The sequence below is a fragment of the Tamandua tetradactyla genome, chromosome 9, assembly GCF_023851605.1.
Source record: "Tamandua tetradactyla isolate mTamTet1 chromosome 9, mTamTet1.pri, whole genome shotgun sequence".
Classification (NCBI taxonomy): domain Eukaryota; kingdom Metazoa; phylum Chordata; class Mammalia; order Pilosa; family Myrmecophagidae; genus Tamandua; species Tamandua tetradactyla.
Window position 1 is genome coordinate 86,886,969 of NC_135335.1, and position 20,574 is coordinate 86,907,542.

Here is a 20,574-nt window from a genome sequence, read left to right on the forward strand (position 1 = left end):
ATACTGAAGTGCTTTATTATATCTTAGGTAGCGATATAATAAATACCATTTTGTTTTTTCCCTTGGTAAGTCTAGAAATTTATAAAATCTTCGTTACTATGGGGCTACTGTTATTCCTTATTTCATCATCATAACTGAGCATGGTAGATGGAGATACAGTGAAGTTCCATCCCAAAAGCACTTCATTTCTTCTAATTAGACCTGAAAATATTTGGCCAAATTTGTTCTTACCCTCTTGGAGAAAGGAAGCATTGCCAGGTGGAAACTTGAGCAGATCTGGGTTTGTTAGGCAAATGTTTCTGTGCAGTTGCAGGTGGCTGCACTGATTCAGATAACAGCTCATTCATGAGATTATATGCTTGTGAGATTCGACGACTATAGTGATCAGAGAGTACCAATCTTAAAGCAAAGGGTAAAATATCATTTACTAAGAGTCACTTTCAATTTATATTTCTAGAGGGAACATGGTGTTTGGAGACTATCTAGGATTTGTTTTCTTCAATGCTCTTTAAATGCTTCTATTGATCAGATCTAAAAATCATTAGGCAGGATTATTAAAGTACTTGCAGTTATGGCTTTTGGGGTATTTGACATTTCCCCAATGCATGCACAAATCTTAGCCTGATAGGTTTAGAAAGGGAAGGGAACAGCAGAAATAAAAGTCATAAAAATTGAATGGAACAAATAATTATTTGAAAACAAATTCCTAAAAAGGCTAATGAATTTAATCTTTTTCTTTGCAGTGATTTTTCCCATAATTTTCTGTTTATCAACAAACAGAAGGGAACAATCATGAAAAATGGAATTCCAAAATCATTATCTACACCTAGGGTGAACAAGCTCAAGGCAGAACTACCACACTCACCGATCTTTTTCATTCTTCATCTTCTGTCTTAGCCTGATTTCCCTTGAAGTCATGCAAAACTGCACAAGAAAATCCAGTGATTTCATTATTGTTCAACTTAAATAATCAAGCCAATATGATCGATGAAAGACATGAAATTCTACTAACCAATTATAACAGGAGGTTCAAACATAATTTTGCTATTTAGAAAAGAGCACAAAACATTGTCATAACTGATAAAGCTTCCTACCCTAGCACAAAACATGGAAATGTTAAATTGAAGCATTATGTAATTAAAGCAAAATCCAATTTAATAAATGGAATGTAAAATCTGTTTTACTAGTGAAAGTAATATACTTTCCTAAAAAGAAAAGAACCTTATCAGCTGTATTAAAAATGGAAAATATGAACATTTTAGGGATGGACACACCTATATCCAGCACTCAGTTTTGTGAATAACCTCACAAAGAGCTTAGCTGATAAAACAGAAATATGTCATGATTAAAATTATCATTTGATGTTTTGTAAAGTTTAACAAAAACCGACTGTAGTGATTGACTTGTGAACTCGGCAAAATTGTTCCATAAGACAAACTGACAAATGTTAAACATGTACACCTTACCATTTCAAAATTTTGAGTGTTACAATTAAGAGATACTAATGAGGTTAAGTCTTTATAATAGAGACAATTGCATATATAAAAACAGGCACTTAGAAGTGAATTCACTTTCTCAAGGTCCTATAGAGAAGTACTCTGTAACAGGATTAAGGTCTTATTGACTTCTGATAGAAATTAAAATAAAAAATTTAATTGCTTTAATACCTCACTAATCCCATCCATTCACTCAAATAGAAGCTGTACTTGAAGCAGATACCACGAGGTCTATGAATGAAACATTCCCTATGCTTTCAGAGTTAATTCATTCTAAATTTGGACACAAAATTCTAACCACCTTGAGTATCTGCCTCACTGAACAGGAAGATAATATCAGAATCACTGACCCCATCATGGGATGGAAGAACTACAGACACTCACATATACACACAAAAACTTTAGGATTCTGGTCATGTACTTTACTTGTCTTGAAGATCTCCACCATGTCTCCAGAGCTCTTAAGAAAAGGTTATATTCTCAAAGAAGCCCACAGCCGTAGACAACTTGGGATGCATCCATGGATGAATCCCAGGAGATTAATACTCCAATATTTTGGCTGATATCACCATTTGCATATTTTTAAAGCAATTCAATGGGGAAAAAAGGACAACTCTGAATTTCTTCTAACTCAGGAGGAAGATTTAGATTGGAGAAGAACCTCACAAATGCTGAATTGAAGAAGAAAAAATTTCCAGTAGCAAACTTCCGTCCTAGACAGGCCAATACTCTCCCCTCCCCCTCATTCTATCTTACACAGCACGGGAAGGGCACAGAAACAGCAGCCAGGATCCTTCCCACCAGGGAAACAAAAGATAAATTCTCCCACAGCAGTGAGACAGACCCAGGGGGCAGAGGAGGGCATTTCAAGGCCCAGGTCAGTGAGGACAGAGAGTCTGAGAAAACATAGACAGAAATGGTTTTCCAGTACTGAAACAGACAATTCTTCTCTCACCCAAGGGAAATAGCAACAGGCGCCCTGATCTTTGCCTAGGAGATGACTGAAAACTGGGAGAACTTGAGGAGTTCTCTGTCACAAATAAAGTGGGGGCACAGGCCTACACTGAACCAGATTTGGGCTGACAAAGTGAGAGCAAAGGAATCCTGAGTTTCAGCCCCACTCAGGCAGATGCAGCCTGGGCTCCAAGGCAAACAGCTTATGAGGACAATTAAGTTACTGAACAGCACCATATGCTAGGCAGATGGGAAAGTGCAAGTGCTTTTCAGAGATTCTCCAGACCATAATACAGGCACATAGGAACTGGTTTAGACCCCCCGCATGGAAACATGCCCCTGTTTTGGCTGAAAAATAAGGACAACCAACTGTTAAAGCAGTACCCTGAAAAACAAATGCAGATCTTTCAGGCTGGTTAAGAAAAGGGCACCACTGGGAGCCAGCAGTTGTTTTACCCACAAACAGAAACCGACTTGTGGTACCCAGTGCTTATCCCTCTCTGAGAAAGGTGGCTATGGGTGTCTAAGGGACAAAGGCAATCTGACAACTGGCTGGAAAGAGAAAGGAAGAGATAAGAGAAAAAAGCCAACCAATGAGAGAACTCTACGCACAACAGAGAAAATTTTCTCCTGAATAAACTAAGTAAGAAAATCAAATGTCTAGACATCAGCAAAAAGTCATAACTCATACCAGGAAGCATGAAGATAGGGCCCAATCAAAGGAACCAACATCTCAATTGAGATACAGGAGTTGAACCAACTAATTAAAAATGTTCAAACAAATCTTCTCAATCAAATCAATTTGAGTTGAAGGAAATAGCAAAAGAGATGAAGGATATAAAGAAGACACTGGGTGTCCATATAGGAGAATTCAAAAGCCTGAAAAATAAATGGAAGAAATTACGGGACTGAAAGGCCCAACAGAAGAGATGAAAAAAAAAAAAGGGAAAAATACAGCAGATTTGAAGAGGCATAAGAAAGGATTAGTGAACTAGAAGACAGGACACCTGAAATCCTACACACAAAACAACAGGTAGGAAAAAGAATGGAAAAGTTTGAGCAAGGTCTCAGGGAACAGAATGACAACATGAAGTACATGAATACACATGATATGTATCTCCAGAAGGAGAGGAGAAAGGAAAAGGGGCAGAAAGAATAATGGAGGAAATTATCACTCAAAATTTCCCAATTCTTATGAAAAACATAAAATTACAGGTAGAAGAAGCATAGTGTATCCTAAACAAAATAGAACCAAACAGACCTACTCCAAGATACTTACTAAATCAGATTATTAAATGTCAAAGACAACTCTGAAAGCAACAACAAAAAAAGCAATTCATCACATAGAAGGGAAACTCAAAGAGACTAAGTAGTGATATCTCAGCAGAGACCACAGAGGCAAGAAAGCAGTGGAATGGTATATTTAAGATATAGAAAGTGGAAAACTGCCAACCAAGAATTCTATATCCAGCAAAACTATCTAGCAAACCTGAGGGAGAGTTTAAAATATTTACCAATGAACAGACATTGTGAGGGTTTGTAAAGAAGAGACCTGCTCTATAAGAAATACTAAAGTGAGTGGTAGAGGTAGACAGGAAAAGACAGAAGAAGGAAGTTTGGAGGAGAGTGTAGAAATGAAGATTAGCAGTAAGAGTAACTAAGAGGGTAAGAAAAGAGGGAGAAAATAAGCTAGGACAAATACAATTCAAAAGAAGAAAGGCTGAAGAAAGTCCAAAGTTTACAGTGATAACATTAAAAGTTAATGGATAAACTCCCCAATAAAAAGACATAGATCAGCAGAGTGGATTAAAAACAGGATCAAGGGGTCTTGGCCAAGATGGCGGCTTAGTGAAGCGTGGACTTTAGTTCGTCCTCCAGAGCAGCTAATAAATAGCCAGGCACAATACAGAACAATTGCTGGGGCCATGTCAGTGACAGAACACACAGTGTACCCCAGTATGGACCAGCTGGACTGGCTGCCAGCCCACCCAGAATGGTGAGTTTCCCAAGCTGCAGTGACTGACACCCCTCCCCCACAGGCTGCTTCCCAGAGGGGAAAGGAAATAGAGTTTACCACCACAGGGGCTGAGTGTAAGAAAACTGCAATTGTGGAATTAATTAACAGATTCTGACTACTAAAAATAGGCCCCCAACTCAGCTGAACCTAAGTAAAAGAAGAGGTCACTGGGTTTTGCCCCAGCGCAGAGGTGGCAGGGCTGACGGAAAAATAAAACAAACAAAAACAAAAACAAAAAAAACCCACAGATTTTTGTATTTGAAAAGGTCTGGGCCATGAAGGAAAGGAGGGGGCACATAGGACCTGGAGATACAGAGAGCAACATACCAACTTAAGGTCATGATTGGCAAACCCAAGGAATGGGGGTCCTGCTTTGAAAAGGATTTTTCTCTTTCATTTTGGTGGCTGTGTTTCTACAGATTGACTGCTCTTTGGATACAACTGCAAGGCTTCTCAAGCTACACTGCCCCAGGCATAGGCAGAATTAAGCTTGTTTGAGTGTTTGTCTGGAGCCTGCCCCTTCCCCAAGAGAGATGTGGAGCTCAGATCAGGGGAATCCCTCCCTCAAGTAGTTCAGACCCCAGGATCTGGAAAAGTGAAGCAAATAAAACCAGACTAATACCTCTCCTCTATCTCCACCACGCCCCCAGCAGGGAGTGTCTCTGAAGTTAAATGTACTGCATTACCTTATGCAGGTGGGACCTGCAGGCAGAAAAGTGCCCATACCAGGCAGGATAGGAAAAACGGAGAGCCCAGAAGCTTCATAGGAAAGCCTTTCAATCTGCTGGGTCTCACCCTAAGGGAAAACTGATGCAGGAGACTCTTTCCTTCTGACAGGAGGCCAGTTTGGACTGGGAAAGTCTGGTAGGGGTCTATAATATTGCATAGACTCTGCTAAGGGGGGAAAAATAAGCACCATACAGGTAGGGCAAGAAACATGAAAAGAAGAACTAAAAAATTCTGCTGGGTTAAACAAAACCTAAGCTAGAGGACCAGAATAAGCTGAACTGACTGTCAAAGAACAGATAGGCAACAAAGTCAAACAGCAAGAAAATCCTAGTTTAAAAAAAGTGAAAATATCTCCCGAACAAACTAATCAAAGTAATTAAATGCCTAGACACCAGCAAAAAATAACGAGTCATACTAGGAAAACGAACATATGGCCCAGGTAAAGGAACAAACCAACAATTCAAATGAGATACAGGAGTCGAAACAATTAATTCAGAATGTTCAAACAGACATGGACAATCTCATCAAAAATCAAATCAGTGAATTGAGGGAGGATATATAGAAGGCAAGGAATGAACAAAAAGAAGAAATCAAAAGTCTGAAAAAACAATCACGGAATTTATGGGAATGAAAGGCAGAGTAGAAGAGATGAAAAAAACAATGGAAACCTACCATATCAGATTTCAAGAGGCAGAAGACAGGATAAGTGAACTGGAGGATGGGACATCTGAAATCCGACAAGCAAAAGAAAATACAGGGAAAAGAATGGAAAAATATGAGCAGGGATTCAGGGAACTGAATGACAACATGAAGCGCACGAATATACGTGTTGTGGTTGTCCCAGGAGAAAAGAACAAAAAAGGAGGAGAAAAACTAATAGAGGAACTTGTCACTTAAAATTTCCCAACTCTTATAAGAGATTTAAAATTACAGATCCAGAACTGCAGAATACCCCAAACGGAATTGATCCAAATAGACGTACTCCAAGACACTTACTAATCAGAATGTCAGATGTCAAAGAGAAAGAAGGACTCTTGGAAGCAGCAAGAGAAAAGCAATCCATCACCTACAAGGGAAACCCAATAAGACTATGTGTAGATTTCTCAGCAGAAACCATGGAGACGAGAAGACAATGGGATGATATATTTAAATTACTAAAAGAGAAAAACTGCCAACCACGAAGTGTATATGAAGCAAAACTGTCCTTCAAAAATGAGGGGAAATTAAAACATTTTCAGGCAAAAAAATTACTGAGAGAATTTGTGACCAAGAGACCAGCTCTGCAAGAAATACTAAAGGGAAGACTAGAGGCAGATGCAAAAAGACAGAGAGAGAGGTATGGAGAAGAGTGCAGAAATGAAGACTATGAGCAGAGGTAAAAAGAAGGAAAATTAGATATGACATAAAAAATCCAAAAAGCAAAATGGTAGAAAAAAGTACTACTTGTACAGTAATAACACTAAATGTCAATGGATTAAACTCCCCAATCAAAAGACATAGACTGGCAGAATGGATTAAAAAACAGGACCCATCTATATGCTATCTACAGGAAATACATCTTAGACCCAAGGATAAACAAAGGTTGAAAGTGAAAGGTTGGGAAAAGATATTCCATGCAAGAACAATCAGAAAAGAGCAGGAGTAGCTATACGAATATCCAACAAATTAGACTTCAAATGTAAAACAGTTAAAAAGAGACAAAGAAGGATACCATGCATTAATAAAAGGAACAATTCAGCAAGAAGATATAACAATCATATATATTTATGCACTGAGCCAGAATGCTCCAAAATACATGTGGCAAACACTGAAAAGAGAAATAGACACATCTACCATAATAGTTGGAGACTTCAATTCACCACTCTCATCAATGGACAGAACATCTAGCAGAGGATCAATAAAGATGTTTCTTTATTTATTAAGAATTTGAATAATACAATAAGTGATCTAGACTTCTCAATTCTCAATTTATTGGAAATTAAATAATACAATAAATGAGCTAGATGTAAGAGACATTTATAAAACATTACACCCCAAAACAGCAGGATATACCATTTTCTCAAGTGCTCATGGATCATTCTCAAGGATAAACCATATGCTGGGTCACAAAGCAACTCAATAAATTTAAAAAGATTGAAATCCTGCAAAACACTTTCTCAGATCATAAAGGAAAAAAAGTTGGAAATCAGTTAACAGGCAGACTGACAGAAAATTCACAAATATATGGAGGCTCAACAACACACTCTTAAACAACCAGTGGGGCAAGGAAGATGTTACAAGGGAAATCGGTAAATATCCTGAGGCAAATGAAAATGAAAACACGACAAATCAAAATTTATGGGATGCACCAAAGGCAGTGCTAAGAGGGAAATTTATTGCCCTAAATGCCTATATAAAAAAAGGGCAAAAATTGAGGAATTAACTGTCCACTTGGAAGAACTAGAGAAAGAACAGCAAACTAACCCCAAAGCAAGCAAAAGGAAAGAAATAATGAAGATTAGAGCAGAAATTAATGAAATTGAGAACACGAAAACAATCGAGAAAATCAACAGCAGATGTTGGTTCTATGAGAAAATCAGTAAGATTCATGGACGCTTAGAGAGGTTGACAAAAAGAAGAACAGAAAGGATGCAAATAAATAAAATCAGAAATGGAAGAGGAGACATAACCACTGACCCCACAGAAATAAAGGAAGTAAAGAAACTGAATTAGTCATTAAGAAGCTCCCCAAAAAGAAAAGTCCAGGACCAGAGGCTTCTGTGGTAGTTAGATTCAGTTGTCAACTTGGCCAGGTGAAGGCATCTAGTTCTGGTGCTGTGGACTTGAGCCAATGGTACGTGAACCTCATCTGTTGCTAATTACACCTGCAGTCGGCTAGGAGGCGGGCCTGCTGCAATAAATGACGTTTGATTTAATTGGCTGGTGCTTAAATGAGAGAGCACAACGTAGCACAGCCTAAGCAGCTCGGCATTCCTCATCTCAGCACCCACAGCTCAGCCCAGGCCTTTGGAGATGTAGAAAGAAGTCACCCCGGGGAAAGTTGTTGGAACCCAGGGGCCTGGAGAGAAGGCCAGCAGAGACCATCTGTGCCTTCCCATGTAAGAAAGAACCTCAGTGGAAAGTTAGCTGCCTTTCCTCTGAAGAACTAACAAAATAAATAACCCTTTTATTAAAAGCCAATCCATTTCTGGTGTGTTGCATTCTGGCAGCTAGCAAACTAGAACAGTTTCACATGTGAATTCTACCAAACATTCAAGAAAGAATTAGTACCAATACTGCTCAAACTCTTCAAAAAAACTGAAGAGGAGGGAAAGCTACCTAACTCACTCTACAAAGCCAACATCACACTCAAACCAAACCCAGACAAAGATATTACAAAAAAAAAAGAAAACTAAAGACCAATCTCTTATGAATATAGATGCAAAAATCCTCAACAAAATTCTTGCAAATCGAATCCAGCAGCATATTAAAAGAATTATACACCATGACCAAGTAGGATTAACCCCAGGTATGCAAGGATGGTTCAACATAAGAAAATCAATTAATGTAATATACCACATCAGCAAATCCAAGCAGAAGAACCACATAATCATCTCGATTGATGCAGAAAAGGCATTTGACAAAATTCAACATCCTTTCTTGTTGAAAACACTTCAAATAATAGGAATAGAAGGGAACTTCCTCAACATGATAAAGGGAATATATGAAAAACCCACAGTTAACATCAAGCTCAATGGAGAAAAACTGAAAACTTTTCACCTAACATCCAAGAACAAGACAAGGATGTCTACTATCTATATTGTTATTCAACATTATGTTGGAAGTTCTAGCCAGAGCAATTAGACAAGAAAAAGAAATACAAGGCATCAAAATTGGAAAGGAAGAAGTAAAATTCTCACTGTTTGCAGATGATATGACACTGTATGTTGAAAACCCTGAAAAATCCACAGCAACACTACTAGAGCTAATAAATGACTACAGCAAAGTCGCAGGTTACAAGATCAAAACTCAAAAATCTGTAGTGTTTCTATACACTAGTGTCATGGTCAGGTTTATCTGTCAATTTGGCCAAGTAGTGGTACCTGTTTGTCTGGTCGGGAAAGTGCTGGTCTGTCTGTTGCAATGAGGAAAATTCATAGAATTAAATCATGATCACATCAGCTGCATCTATGTCTGATTCCATTTGTAATCAGCTAAGGGGAGTGTCTTCTGCAATGAGATGCTTAATCTAATCACTGGAAGACTCTGAAGGAGGATTCAGAAGAGACAGGCTCTCTTCCTGCTTTGGCTAGTGAGACTCTCCTGTGGATTGGTCCAGACCCTCCATTGGAATCATCGGCGTGACAGCCTGCCCTGTGGATTTTGGACTCTGTGTTCCCATGTTTACATGAGATACTTTTATGAATTTTATATTTGCGAGTGTTCCCTGTTGATTCTGTTTCTTAAGAGAACCCTAACTAATACAACTTGGTACCAGGAGTGGTTTTTAAAAAACAGAATCTTAAAAATGGGTTTTTATGAATGGTTTTCTACTCTGACTGGACTCAAAGGCACTAAGGACTGTGATCCCATAATCAGAATTATACTCCCAATCCATGGAGTGGACTCAAAGGCACTAAGGACTCTGATTCCCATAATCAGAATGACACTCCCAATTCATGCAGTGTGTTGGCAAAAGAGATGGTCAAAATATCCCCACTCAATTCTTCTAATGCTTTGCTTGTACAAAGACAGGTTCTGGAAGATAATGTTTTTTTTACCTCTTTATGGAGTTTTGTGGAAATAAGAGGTATAGAGATGTTGGCTGGTTGTCGTTAGATACACTGGATACATTAAAGAGTAAAAGGGATGGGCTTAAAGTTTCAAACAAGAAGCTTAAGTGCCATTTGACAGATGTAGAAGTTTACGAGTATCCTGGAGGAAAATCTTATTTCCTGTAGCCGTAGACTTGAGATGTTGCCGCGTCCTCTTTTTCCTCCCCGGTTTGACAAGGTTCCCTGGAAGGAAGGGCGGTGGCAAGGCCTTCAACGCCCCAAAAGAGGATGAGGCATAAAATGGTGTAATAGAAAAATACTGGGATTAACGACACTAATTGTGTGTTTCTTGTTGCTGGTTGTGCTCCAAGCATTATATCAAAACGAATCAGAAAGCAAAAGAATTGGAAAAAATGATACAAATTGTACAAATTGCAAAACTTTATTAATGACTGTTTGGGAAAAATTAGGTTGGGATACCCCCATTAAGCAAGTCATGCTGCAGATGCAGCAGGCAGAAGTGCTTTTAGAACAAGTCACAGAAAAGTGCCCCATAGAGAGTAAACAATTACAATTTTAAAACCCTGCATTGAGTCATCCTAGAAATTTACTTCCCACCGCGCAAGGACCACCTAATGTGAAATATAAAATTGGAGGCAAATGGTGAGAACCCCCTAAAGGAGCTAATGTCAATGGGAAAAGATTCCCTGACCCTCCATTACCATACACAGGAGTTTACAATGAAGATAGCCATAGAATTGTAAATGTCAACGGTAGGCACGTTAGATTTAACTCTTTATCATTTATAGAAAAACTTAGAAGAGCAAGCCCCCCTTGGTGTCTTTTTGGGGCCTAAAACAAAATGAGATCTTTTACAACAGTTAGTAAAATCACAGTTAAAATGGAATTTAACATGCTGCCCCTGGTTCAGGGAACCTGTCCAAAAACTTCAAGAGGAAATAAAAGAATTAGAAAAACTGATACCTATCACCACCCAATCTCCCCCACCACGGCACCGGTCCATTGCTATGAAACAATAAAAAATCTAAATAAACAATGTAACCTTTTAATCAAAACAAGCTAACCTTTAACCAGATTAAAATAGGTCTTGACATATAGCCTCACTTGTAGAATAATAGAAACAGAAAGTCTAAACTCAGAAAACTGCAAACACAATGTCTGTGGTTTAAGCCAATATCTTGCTGCTATTGAAATCTTGTGTAAGTGTTCCTAAGAAAATCAGAACGTGTACTTTCGCTTTGCTTCCCTGAACCTGTAACTTTACCTAAAATGTAAGCCATGACACAACCATGATCCTGTGATACCTGTTTTCTTGCCAAGAATAAGGGTATAAAATCAGTTAAGCAAAAATAAATCTAAGCAACTCTTCTCAGAAAAGAATTCTCTAAGCTGTCTCTTGGTGTTCTTCTCGCGCCGACGACCCTCCACACCTTCAACCCCGTTCCCTCTGCTGTGGCTGGACCGCGGCAAGATGTCTGAAAATCAGACTCATAATTTTATTCTTAGAGTAGCAACTTTACAACATAAACTGAAATCTCAATGTTGCATGGTGTCTGCCTTTAAAATGAGGGCATTGATTGGAAAGGAGTGGGACCCTGAAAAATAGGATGGTGACATATGGATTGATAATGATGTCGGGGGTGAGGCTGAAATGCTAGGTCATACTGAGTCTTCTCTAGATAACACTGCAATAGTCTGCCCTGAGGGCACAGCCACCCCACCTCCAGCCTGCCTTGAGGAGTTGGCTACCCAACCTCCTCCCGAAGGGATTAGCCCTAGAGTGATTAATCCTGTTTCACCAGATGAAACTGCAAATGAATTCCCTAAAGCAAATGGCTTGGAAGATATTTCTAATTCTTTTCATGACCCACCCCACCACCTCTCATTTCTTCCAGACCTATAACTAAAGTCCCAACAGGCCTCTAAAGGTGAGGTACAAGGTATCACATATGAGGAAGTATGTTATACTCCAAACCAACTGTATGAGTTTTCCAATTTATATAGACAGAAATCAGGAGAATATGTGTGGCAATGGATTTTAAGGGTGTGGGATAATGGTGGGAGGAATATAAGGTTGGATCAGGCTGAATTTATTGATATGGGCTCACTAAGCAGAGATTCTACAACCAATGTTATAGCTCAAAGGGTTAGAAAAGGTATTAACAGTTTCTTTGGATGGTTGGTTGAAAAATGGATCAAAAGGTAGCCAACATTACCTGAGGTTGAAATGCCAGAAGTGCCCTGATAAAATGTAGATGAGGGGATCCAGAGGCTTAGAGAGATTGGAATGTTACAGTGGATTTATCATGCAAAGACTGCTCTTACGCCCCAGGAATGTCCGGAGAATGTACCTTTTACCAGAACAATGAGAAATAAATTTGTGAGACTGGTGCCATCATCCCTGAAGAGCTCTGTAGTTGTACTTCTCTGTAGGTCAGATATTACTGTAGGAACTGCTGTCAATGAGTGGGAATCCTTAAACACAATGGGGATGACCAGATCCCAAGTTGGCAGAAACCAGGTGACAGCACTTAATTGCCAAAGACAGGGTAGACGTGGCTATTATAATAGACAGCAAACTCAAAGCAGGAGTCAAAATTATATGACTCACTGAGATTTGTGGCATTGCCTAGTAAATCATGGGATACCTAGAAATACAATAGATAGGCAGTCTACTAAATTCTTTTTCAAGCTGTATAAACAAAAGAGTTCTAGGTCAAGTGAACAGAAGTCTAACTTGAATTGCAAAAACATAGAGTCCCGGCCCCTTAATCAATTTCCAGACATGAAACAGTTTACAGACCCAGAGACCCTTGAATGAAGGGGAGGCCAGGTCCCTTTGGGGAAGGACCCTGTTACACTGCCCCTAATTTATACTTTTAATCTTCCTCTAAGCATTCCCCAAGGAGACCGATGGTCTCTTACCAGGGTAACTGTGCACTGGGGAAAAGGAAATGGTCAGATATTTCGGGGATTATTAGACACTGGTTCAGAAGCGACATTAATTCCAGGGGACCCAAAATGTCACTCTGGACCACCAGTCAGAGTGGGGGTTTATGGAGGCCAAGTGATCAATGGAGTTTTAGCTCAGGTCCGTCTCACAGTGGGCCCAGTGGGCCCTGGACCCATTCTGTAGTTATTTCCCCAGTTCCAGAATGTATAACTGGTACAGACATACTGAGCAACTGGCAGAATCTACACATTGGCTCTCTAACTCGTGCAGTGAGGGCTATTACAGTGGGAATGTCAAGTGGAAGCCACTAGAACTGCTCCTACCTAGCAAAATAGTAAATCAGAAGCAATACCGAATTGCTGGAGGGATTGCAGAGATTACTGCTATTCTTAAGGACTTGAAGGATGCAGGGGTGGTGATTCCCACCACATCCCCATTCAACTCTCTTATATTGCCTGTGCAGAAAACAGGTGGGTCTTGGAGTATCTCAGTGGAATATTGTAAGCTCAACCAGGTGGTAACTCCAATTTCAGCTGCTGTTCCAGATGTGGTATCATTGCTTGAGCAAATCAATACATCCCCTGGTACCTGGTATGCAGCTATTGATCTGGCAAAGGGTTTTTTCTTAATAGCTGTTAGTAAGGACCACCAAAAACAGTTTGCCTTCAGCTGGCAAGGTGAGCAATATACTTTCACTGTCCTACCTCAGGAGTATATCAACTCTCCAGCCCTATGTCATAATCTTGTCTGCGGGGACCTTGATAGTTTCTCCCTCCCACAAGACAGCACACTGGTGCATTATATTGATGATATCATGTTGATTGGACCTAGTGAGCAAGAAGTAGCAACTACTCTGGACTTACAGGTAAGGCATTTGCATGTCACAGGATGAGAGATAAATCCAAAAAAAGTACAAGGGCCTTCCACCTCAGTGAAATTTCTAGGTGTACAGTGGTGTGGGGCATGTCAAGACATCCCTTCTAAGGTGAAGGATAAGTTGTTGAATCTGGCCCCTCCTATGACCAAAAAAGAGGCACAATGCCTAGTTGGTTTCTTTGAATTTAGGTGACAATATATTCCTCATTTGGGTGTGCTACTCTGGCCCACTTATCGAGTGACCAGAAAAGCTGCTAATCTCAAGTGGGAACCTGAACAAGAGGAGGCTCTGTGACAGGTCCAGGCTGCTGTACAAGCTGTCTGCTACTTGGGCCATATGATCCAGCAGATCCAATGGTGCTGGAAGTGTCAGTGGCAAATACAGATACTGTTGGGAAACTTTGGCAGGCCTGTATAGGAGAATCACAATGCAGACCCTTAGGATTTTGGAGCAAACCCTTACCATCTGCTGCAGATAACTATTCTCCTTTTGAGAAACAGCTTTTGGCCTGCTACAGGGCCTTAGTAGAAACTGAACGCTTAACCATGAACCACCAAGTTACCATGAGACCTGAGTTGCCTATCATGAGCTGGGTGTTGTCTGACCCACCAAGCCATGAAGCTGGGTGTGCACAATGCACTCTGTTGTAAAATGGAAATGGTATATACCAGATAGAGCCAGAGAAGGTCCTGAAGACACAAGTAAGTTACATGAAGAAGTGGCCCAAATGTCATGGTCTCTGCTCCTGCCACATTCTCTTTCCTAGACCAGAGCTATGGCCTCTTGGGGAGTTCCTTACAGTGAACTGACTGAGGAAGAGAAGACTTGGGCATGGTTTGAGAAAGTGGGCAGCTGCAGCACCACAACCCCTTTCTGGGGTATCTTTGAAGGGCAGTGGTGAGGGGAAATCCTCCCAGTGGGCAGAACTTCGAGCAATACAACTAGTTGTTCATCTTCCTCGGAAGGAGAACTGGCCAGAGGTGCGTCTGTATACTGACTTATAGGCTGTTGCTAATGGTTTGGCTGGATGGTTGGGGACTTGAAAAGACCATAATTGGAAAATTGGTGACAAAGAGGTCTGGGGAAGAAGTATGTGGATAGATCTTTCTAAGTGGCCTAAAAACATGAAGATATTTGTGTCCCATGTGAATGTACACCAGAGGGTGACTTCAGCAGAGGAAGGTTTTAATAATTAAGTGGATAAGATGACCCGTTCTGTGGATACCGGTCAGCCTCCTTCCCCAGCAACTCCTGTCATTGCCCAATGGGCTCATGAACAAAGTGGTCATGATGGTAGGGATGGAGGTTATGCATGGGCTCAGCAACATGGACTTCCTCTCACCAAGGCTGACTTGGCTACGGCCACTGCTGAGTGCCAAATCTGCCAGCAGTAGAGACACCCAATATGGCACCATTTCCCAAGGTGACCAGCCAGCTACATGCTGGCACGTTGATTACACTGGACCACTCTCTTCATGGAAAGGGCAGTGATTTGTTCTAATTGCAATAGACACATACTCTGGATAAGGGTTTGCTTTCCCTGCATGCAATGCTTCTGCTAAAACTACCATTCGTGGGCTTACAGAATGTCTTATCCATCGTCATGGTATTCCACACAGTACTGTTTCTGATCAAGGAACACACTCCACAGCAAATGAAGTGCAGGAATGGATACATGCTCATGGAATTCTCTGGTCTTACCATGTTCTCCATCATCCAGAAGCAACTGGATTGATAGAACGGTGGAATGGCCATTTGAAAACTGAATTATGGTGCCAACTAGGTGGCAATACCTAGAAGGGCTGGGGTAATGTTCTCCAGAAAGCTATACAGGCTCTGATTCAGTGTCCGCTGTATGGTGCTGTTTCTCCCATAGCCAGGATCCATGGGTCCAGGAACCAAGGGGGTGGAAATGGGAATGGTACCACTCACTATTACCCCTAGTGATTTACTAGGAAAATTTTTGTTTCCTGTCCCTGTGACCCTGAGCTCTGCTGGTCTACAGGTTTTTAGTTCCAAAAGGGGGAGTGCTTCCACCAGGAGAAATAACAATGATCCCATTGAATTGGAACCTAAGACTGCCATCTGGCCACTTCGGGCTACTCATGCCCCTGGGTCAACAAGCCAAAAAGGGGATTATAGTATTGGCTGGGGTGATTGACCCTGACTATGAGGGGGAAGTAGGACTGCAACTACACAATGGAGGTAAAGAAAAGTTTTCCTGGAATATAGGAGATCCCCTTGGGCGTTTTTTAGTACTACCAAGCCCTACGGTTAAAATCAATGGAAAACTACAAAAACCCAATCCAGGCAGGACTACCAATAGCTCTAAAACTTCAGAAATGAAGGTTTGGGTCAACCCACCAGGCAAAGAACCACAGCCAGCTGAAGTGCTTGCTGAGGGTAAAAGGAACATGGAATGGGTAGCGGAAGAAGGTAGTGATAAATATGAACTACGACCATGTGATCAGTTACAGAAACAAGGACTGTAGTGCAGTTTTGTTCATGTTATGCTATTTAAGTTGTAAGATATCATGTTTAAGAATGAAAATTACTCAAGGATTTGCACCCAAATTTGGAGAGATTTAATGTGTTTCCAGTTATATGCAGGACAATTGAGTACTGTTAGGTGAAAGAAAAAAATGTGCATTTTATTGTTTTTTTATTTATAAATTAGGTATGGTTTAAGGTGATATGTAATGTATAGCTGCCAAGTTGACAAGGGGTGGACTGTCATGGTCAGGTTCATGTGTCAACTTGGCCCAGTGGTGGCACCCATTTGTCTGGTTGGGCAAGTGCTGGCCTGTCTGTTACAATGAGGACATTTCATAGAATTAGATCATGATCACGTCAGCTGCATCCACAGCTTGATCCCATTTGTAATCAGCCAAGGGGAGTATCTTCTGCAATGAGTTATGCTTAATCTAATTACTGGAAGCCTATGAAGAAGGATTCAGAAGAGCCAGGGTCTCTTCCTGCTTCGGCCGGCAAGCCTCTCCTCTGGAGTTTGCCCTGACCTTCCATCAGAATCATCAGCTTCACAGCCTGCCCTGTGAATTTTGAACTCTGCATTCCCATGGTTACGTGAAACACTTTTATAAATTTTATATTTGCAAGTATTTCCTGCTGATTCTGTTTCTCTAGAGAACCCTAACTAATACAACTAGTCATGAACAATCTGAGGGGGAAATCATGAAAAAAATTCCATTTACAATTGCAACCAAAAGAATAAAACATTTAGAAATAAATTTAACTAAAGAGACAAAAGATCTATACAGAGAAAACTATAAGAAATTGTTAAAAGACATCACAGAAGACCTAAATAAATGGAAGGGTATACTGTGTTCATGGATTGAAAGATTAAATACAGTTAAGATGTCAATTCTATCTAAGTTAATTTACAGATTCAATGCAATACCAATTAAAATCACAAAAACTTACTTTTCAGAAATAGAAAAACCAATAACAAAATTTAACTGGAAGAACAGGTGCCCCAAACAGCGAAAAGTATCTTGGGAAAGAAAATTGAAGTCGGAGGTCTCATGCTACCTGACTTTAAGGCATATTACAAATCTACTGTGGTCAAAACAGCATGGTACTGGCATAAAGATAGATACATTGACCAATGGAATCAAATAGAGTGTTCAGATATAGACCCTCTCATCTATGGACAATTGATCTTTGATAAGGCAGTCAAACCAACTCACCTAGGACAGATGCAAAAGAATGAAAGAGGATCCATATCTCACACCCTACACAAAAATAAACTCAGTATGGACCAAAGACCTAAACATTATATCTAAGACCATAAAACTTTTAAAAGAAAATGTAGGGAAATATCTTATATTATAATAGGAGGCAGTTTCTTAGACCTTATACCCAAAGCATGAGCATTGAAGAAAGAAAGAAATAAATGGGAACTCCTCAAAATTAAACACTTTTGTGCATCAAAGGACTTCACCAAGAAAGTAAAAAGATAGCCTACACAATGGGAGACAATATTTGTAAACTATGTATCACATAAAGATCTGGTATCCAGAATATATAAAAAGATTGTTCAACTCAACAACAACAAGACAGCCAACCCAACTGCAAAATGGGCAAAAGACTCGAACAGATACTTCTCAGAAGAGGAAATACAAATGGCCAAAAGGCACATGAAAAGATGCTCAACTTCCCTGGCTGTTAGGTATATAAATACAATGGAATATTATACAGCTGTAAGACAGAATGAATTTATGAAGTATATAACAACATGGATGGACCTGAAGGACATTATGTTGAGTGAGATTAGCCAGAAACAAAAGGACAAATACTGTATGGTCTCACTGATATGAACTACATTAATGAATGAACTTGGATAATTTCAGTTAAGAACAGAGGTCATCAGGAAATAGAAATAGGGTAGATATTGGGTAACTGGAACTGAAGGGATACAGATTGTGCAACAAGACTAACTGCAAAAATTCATAAATGGATAGCACAATACTACCTAACAGTAATAAAATAATGCTAGAACACTGAATAAAGCTGAATGTGAGAATGATAGAGGGAGGAGGCTGGGGGCACAAATGAAATCAGAAGGAAAGATAATATGATAAAGACTGAGATGGTATAAGCTAGGAATGCCTAGAGTGTATAATGATAGTGACTAAATGTACAAATTTAAAAATGTTTTGCATGAGGAAGAAAAAAGGAATGTCAATAATGCAGAGTGTTGAAAACAGATGGTAATATTTTAAAATTTTAACTTATGTGTGAGACTAAAGCAAAAAATATTTGGTACAAAATTTATATTTTGACTAGTGCATTTCCTAATATAACTTATGTGGACAGCTTAATTGAACACCATAAGTAAATGGAACCTTAAGTAAGGCAGAGATTTTGTAGGTTTGTCCAGAGTGATGCCTCGATAAATCCCAGACTGATTTGAACAATGAATAAAAAAATATTTGCGAAGTTCCCTTTGGGGAATGGTGAGAAGGGAAAAATGTAACTTCCCCAAGTGAAGAGTTCTTGATATTCTCACAAGCAGTCAGGACAACCAAAGCAATAGCCTGAGCTCCCAGTCTTGGGGTTTGTTCATAGGAAACTTAACCCCGCAAAGGATAGGCTAAGCCTACTTAAAATTAGGCCTAAGAGTAACCCCCAAGAGAACCCCTTTTGTTGCTCAGATGTGGCCTCTCTCTCAGCCAACACAACAAGCAAACTCACTGCCCTCCTCCTCTCTATGTGGGACTTGAATCCCAGGGGTGTGGACCTTCCTAGCAACGTGGGACAGAAATCCTAGAATGAGCTGGGACTCAGCACCAAGGGATTGAGAAAACCTTCTTGACTGAAAGGGGGAAGAGAGAAATGAGGCAAAATAAAGTGTCAATGGCTGAGAGATTCCAAACAGCAGAGAGGTTATCCAGAGGTTATTCTTACACATTAAATAGATATCATCTTTTTAGTTAAGGTCTAACAGAGAGGCTGAAAGGAACTGCCTGAAAATGCAAAGCTGTGTTCCAGTAACTATGTTTCTTGAAAATGACTGTATAATGATATAGCTTCTGCAATGTGACTGTGTGATTGTGAAAACCTTGTGTCTAATGCTTCTTTTATCTACCTTATTGTGCTGGTTTAAAAGGATGTATGCCCCCTAGAAAAGCCATGTTTTAATCAAAATCCCATTTCATAAAGGTAGAATAATCCCTATTCAATACTGCATGTTTGAAACTGTAATCAGATCATCTCCCTGGATGACGTGATTTAGTCAAGAGTGGTTGTTAAATTGGATTAGGTGATGACATGTCTCCATCCATTTGGGTGGGTCTTGATTGGTTTATTGGAGTCCTATAAAAGAGGAAACGTTTTGGTGAATGGGAGATCCAGAAAGAGCAGCACCAGAAAGTAGAGAGTCCACAAGCCAGTGACCTTTGGAGATGAAGAAGAAATACGCATGAGCCAGTGACCTTTGGAGAAGGAGAAGGAAAACGCCTCCTGGGGAGCTTCATGAAACCAGAAGCCAGGAGAGAAAGTTAGCAGATGATGTCGTGTTCACCAGGAGCCCTTCCAGCTGAGAGAGAAGCCCTGACTGTGTTCATCATGTGCCTTCTCACTTGAGAAAGAAACCATGAACTTCACTGGTCTTCTTGAACCAAGGTATCTTTCCCTGGATGCCTTTGATTGGACATTTCTATAGACTTGTTTTCATTGGGACATTTTCTCGGCCTTAGAACTGCAACCTAGCAACTTATTAAATTCCCCCTTTTTAAAGGCCATCCTGTCTCTGGTATATTGCATTTTGGCAGCTAGCAAACTAGAACACTTATGGATAGATGAGTAAAACACATGGATTAAAAATAAATAAATAATAGGGGAACAACAAGAACAACAAAAAACAGGATCAATGTACATGTTGTCTATAAAAGGCTCATTTAAGACCAAAGAAGAGAAACTATACCCACCCCCAGCCCACACAGTTGTGAAACCGCACCTAGCCCCTCTTGAGCTCTGCACATGTGTATATCAGTTTACAGCCCTCTTAGATCCCTGCACATGCCCAACTGCCAGTCAGTCACGCCCCTCAGCTCTGGGCAAGTGTTGACCCACACAGTAGAACCACACCGACCTGCAGCCCATGCAGGCACAACCTAGGCCTGTTGCTCTTGAGCTCTGTGAATGCACACCCAAGGACCCTAGACCAGTGCACACCAGGGCCCCGCCCACCAGACCTGCACATCCGCACAGCCACATCCTCCATGCCATGAGGAGCCCAAGCATTCATGCAC

General features: G+C 40.2%; 1 protein-coding gene across 9 annotated transcripts in view; it reads right to left on the minus strand.

Moving 5' to 3' along the window:
* The window catches only part of CPLANE1 (ciliogenesis and planar polarity effector complex subunit 1), a 232,391-nt gene that overhangs the window by 7,546 nt on the left and 204,271 nt on the right, over window positions 1–20,574 (minus strand). For 8 of the 9 annotated variants that reach the window (XM_077116986.1, XM_077116988.1, XM_077116982.1 and 5 more), the window contains 2 exons: window positions 866–924; window positions 232–399 (listed from right to left, as the gene is read on the minus strand). In XM_077116986.1, the coding sequence (XP_076973101.1) occupies window positions 232–399; window positions 866–924 (227 nt within the window). The remainder of the gene's footprint in view (window positions 1–231; window positions 400–865; window positions 925–20,574) is intronic. The other variant, XM_077116987.1, reaches the window with a different exon arrangement.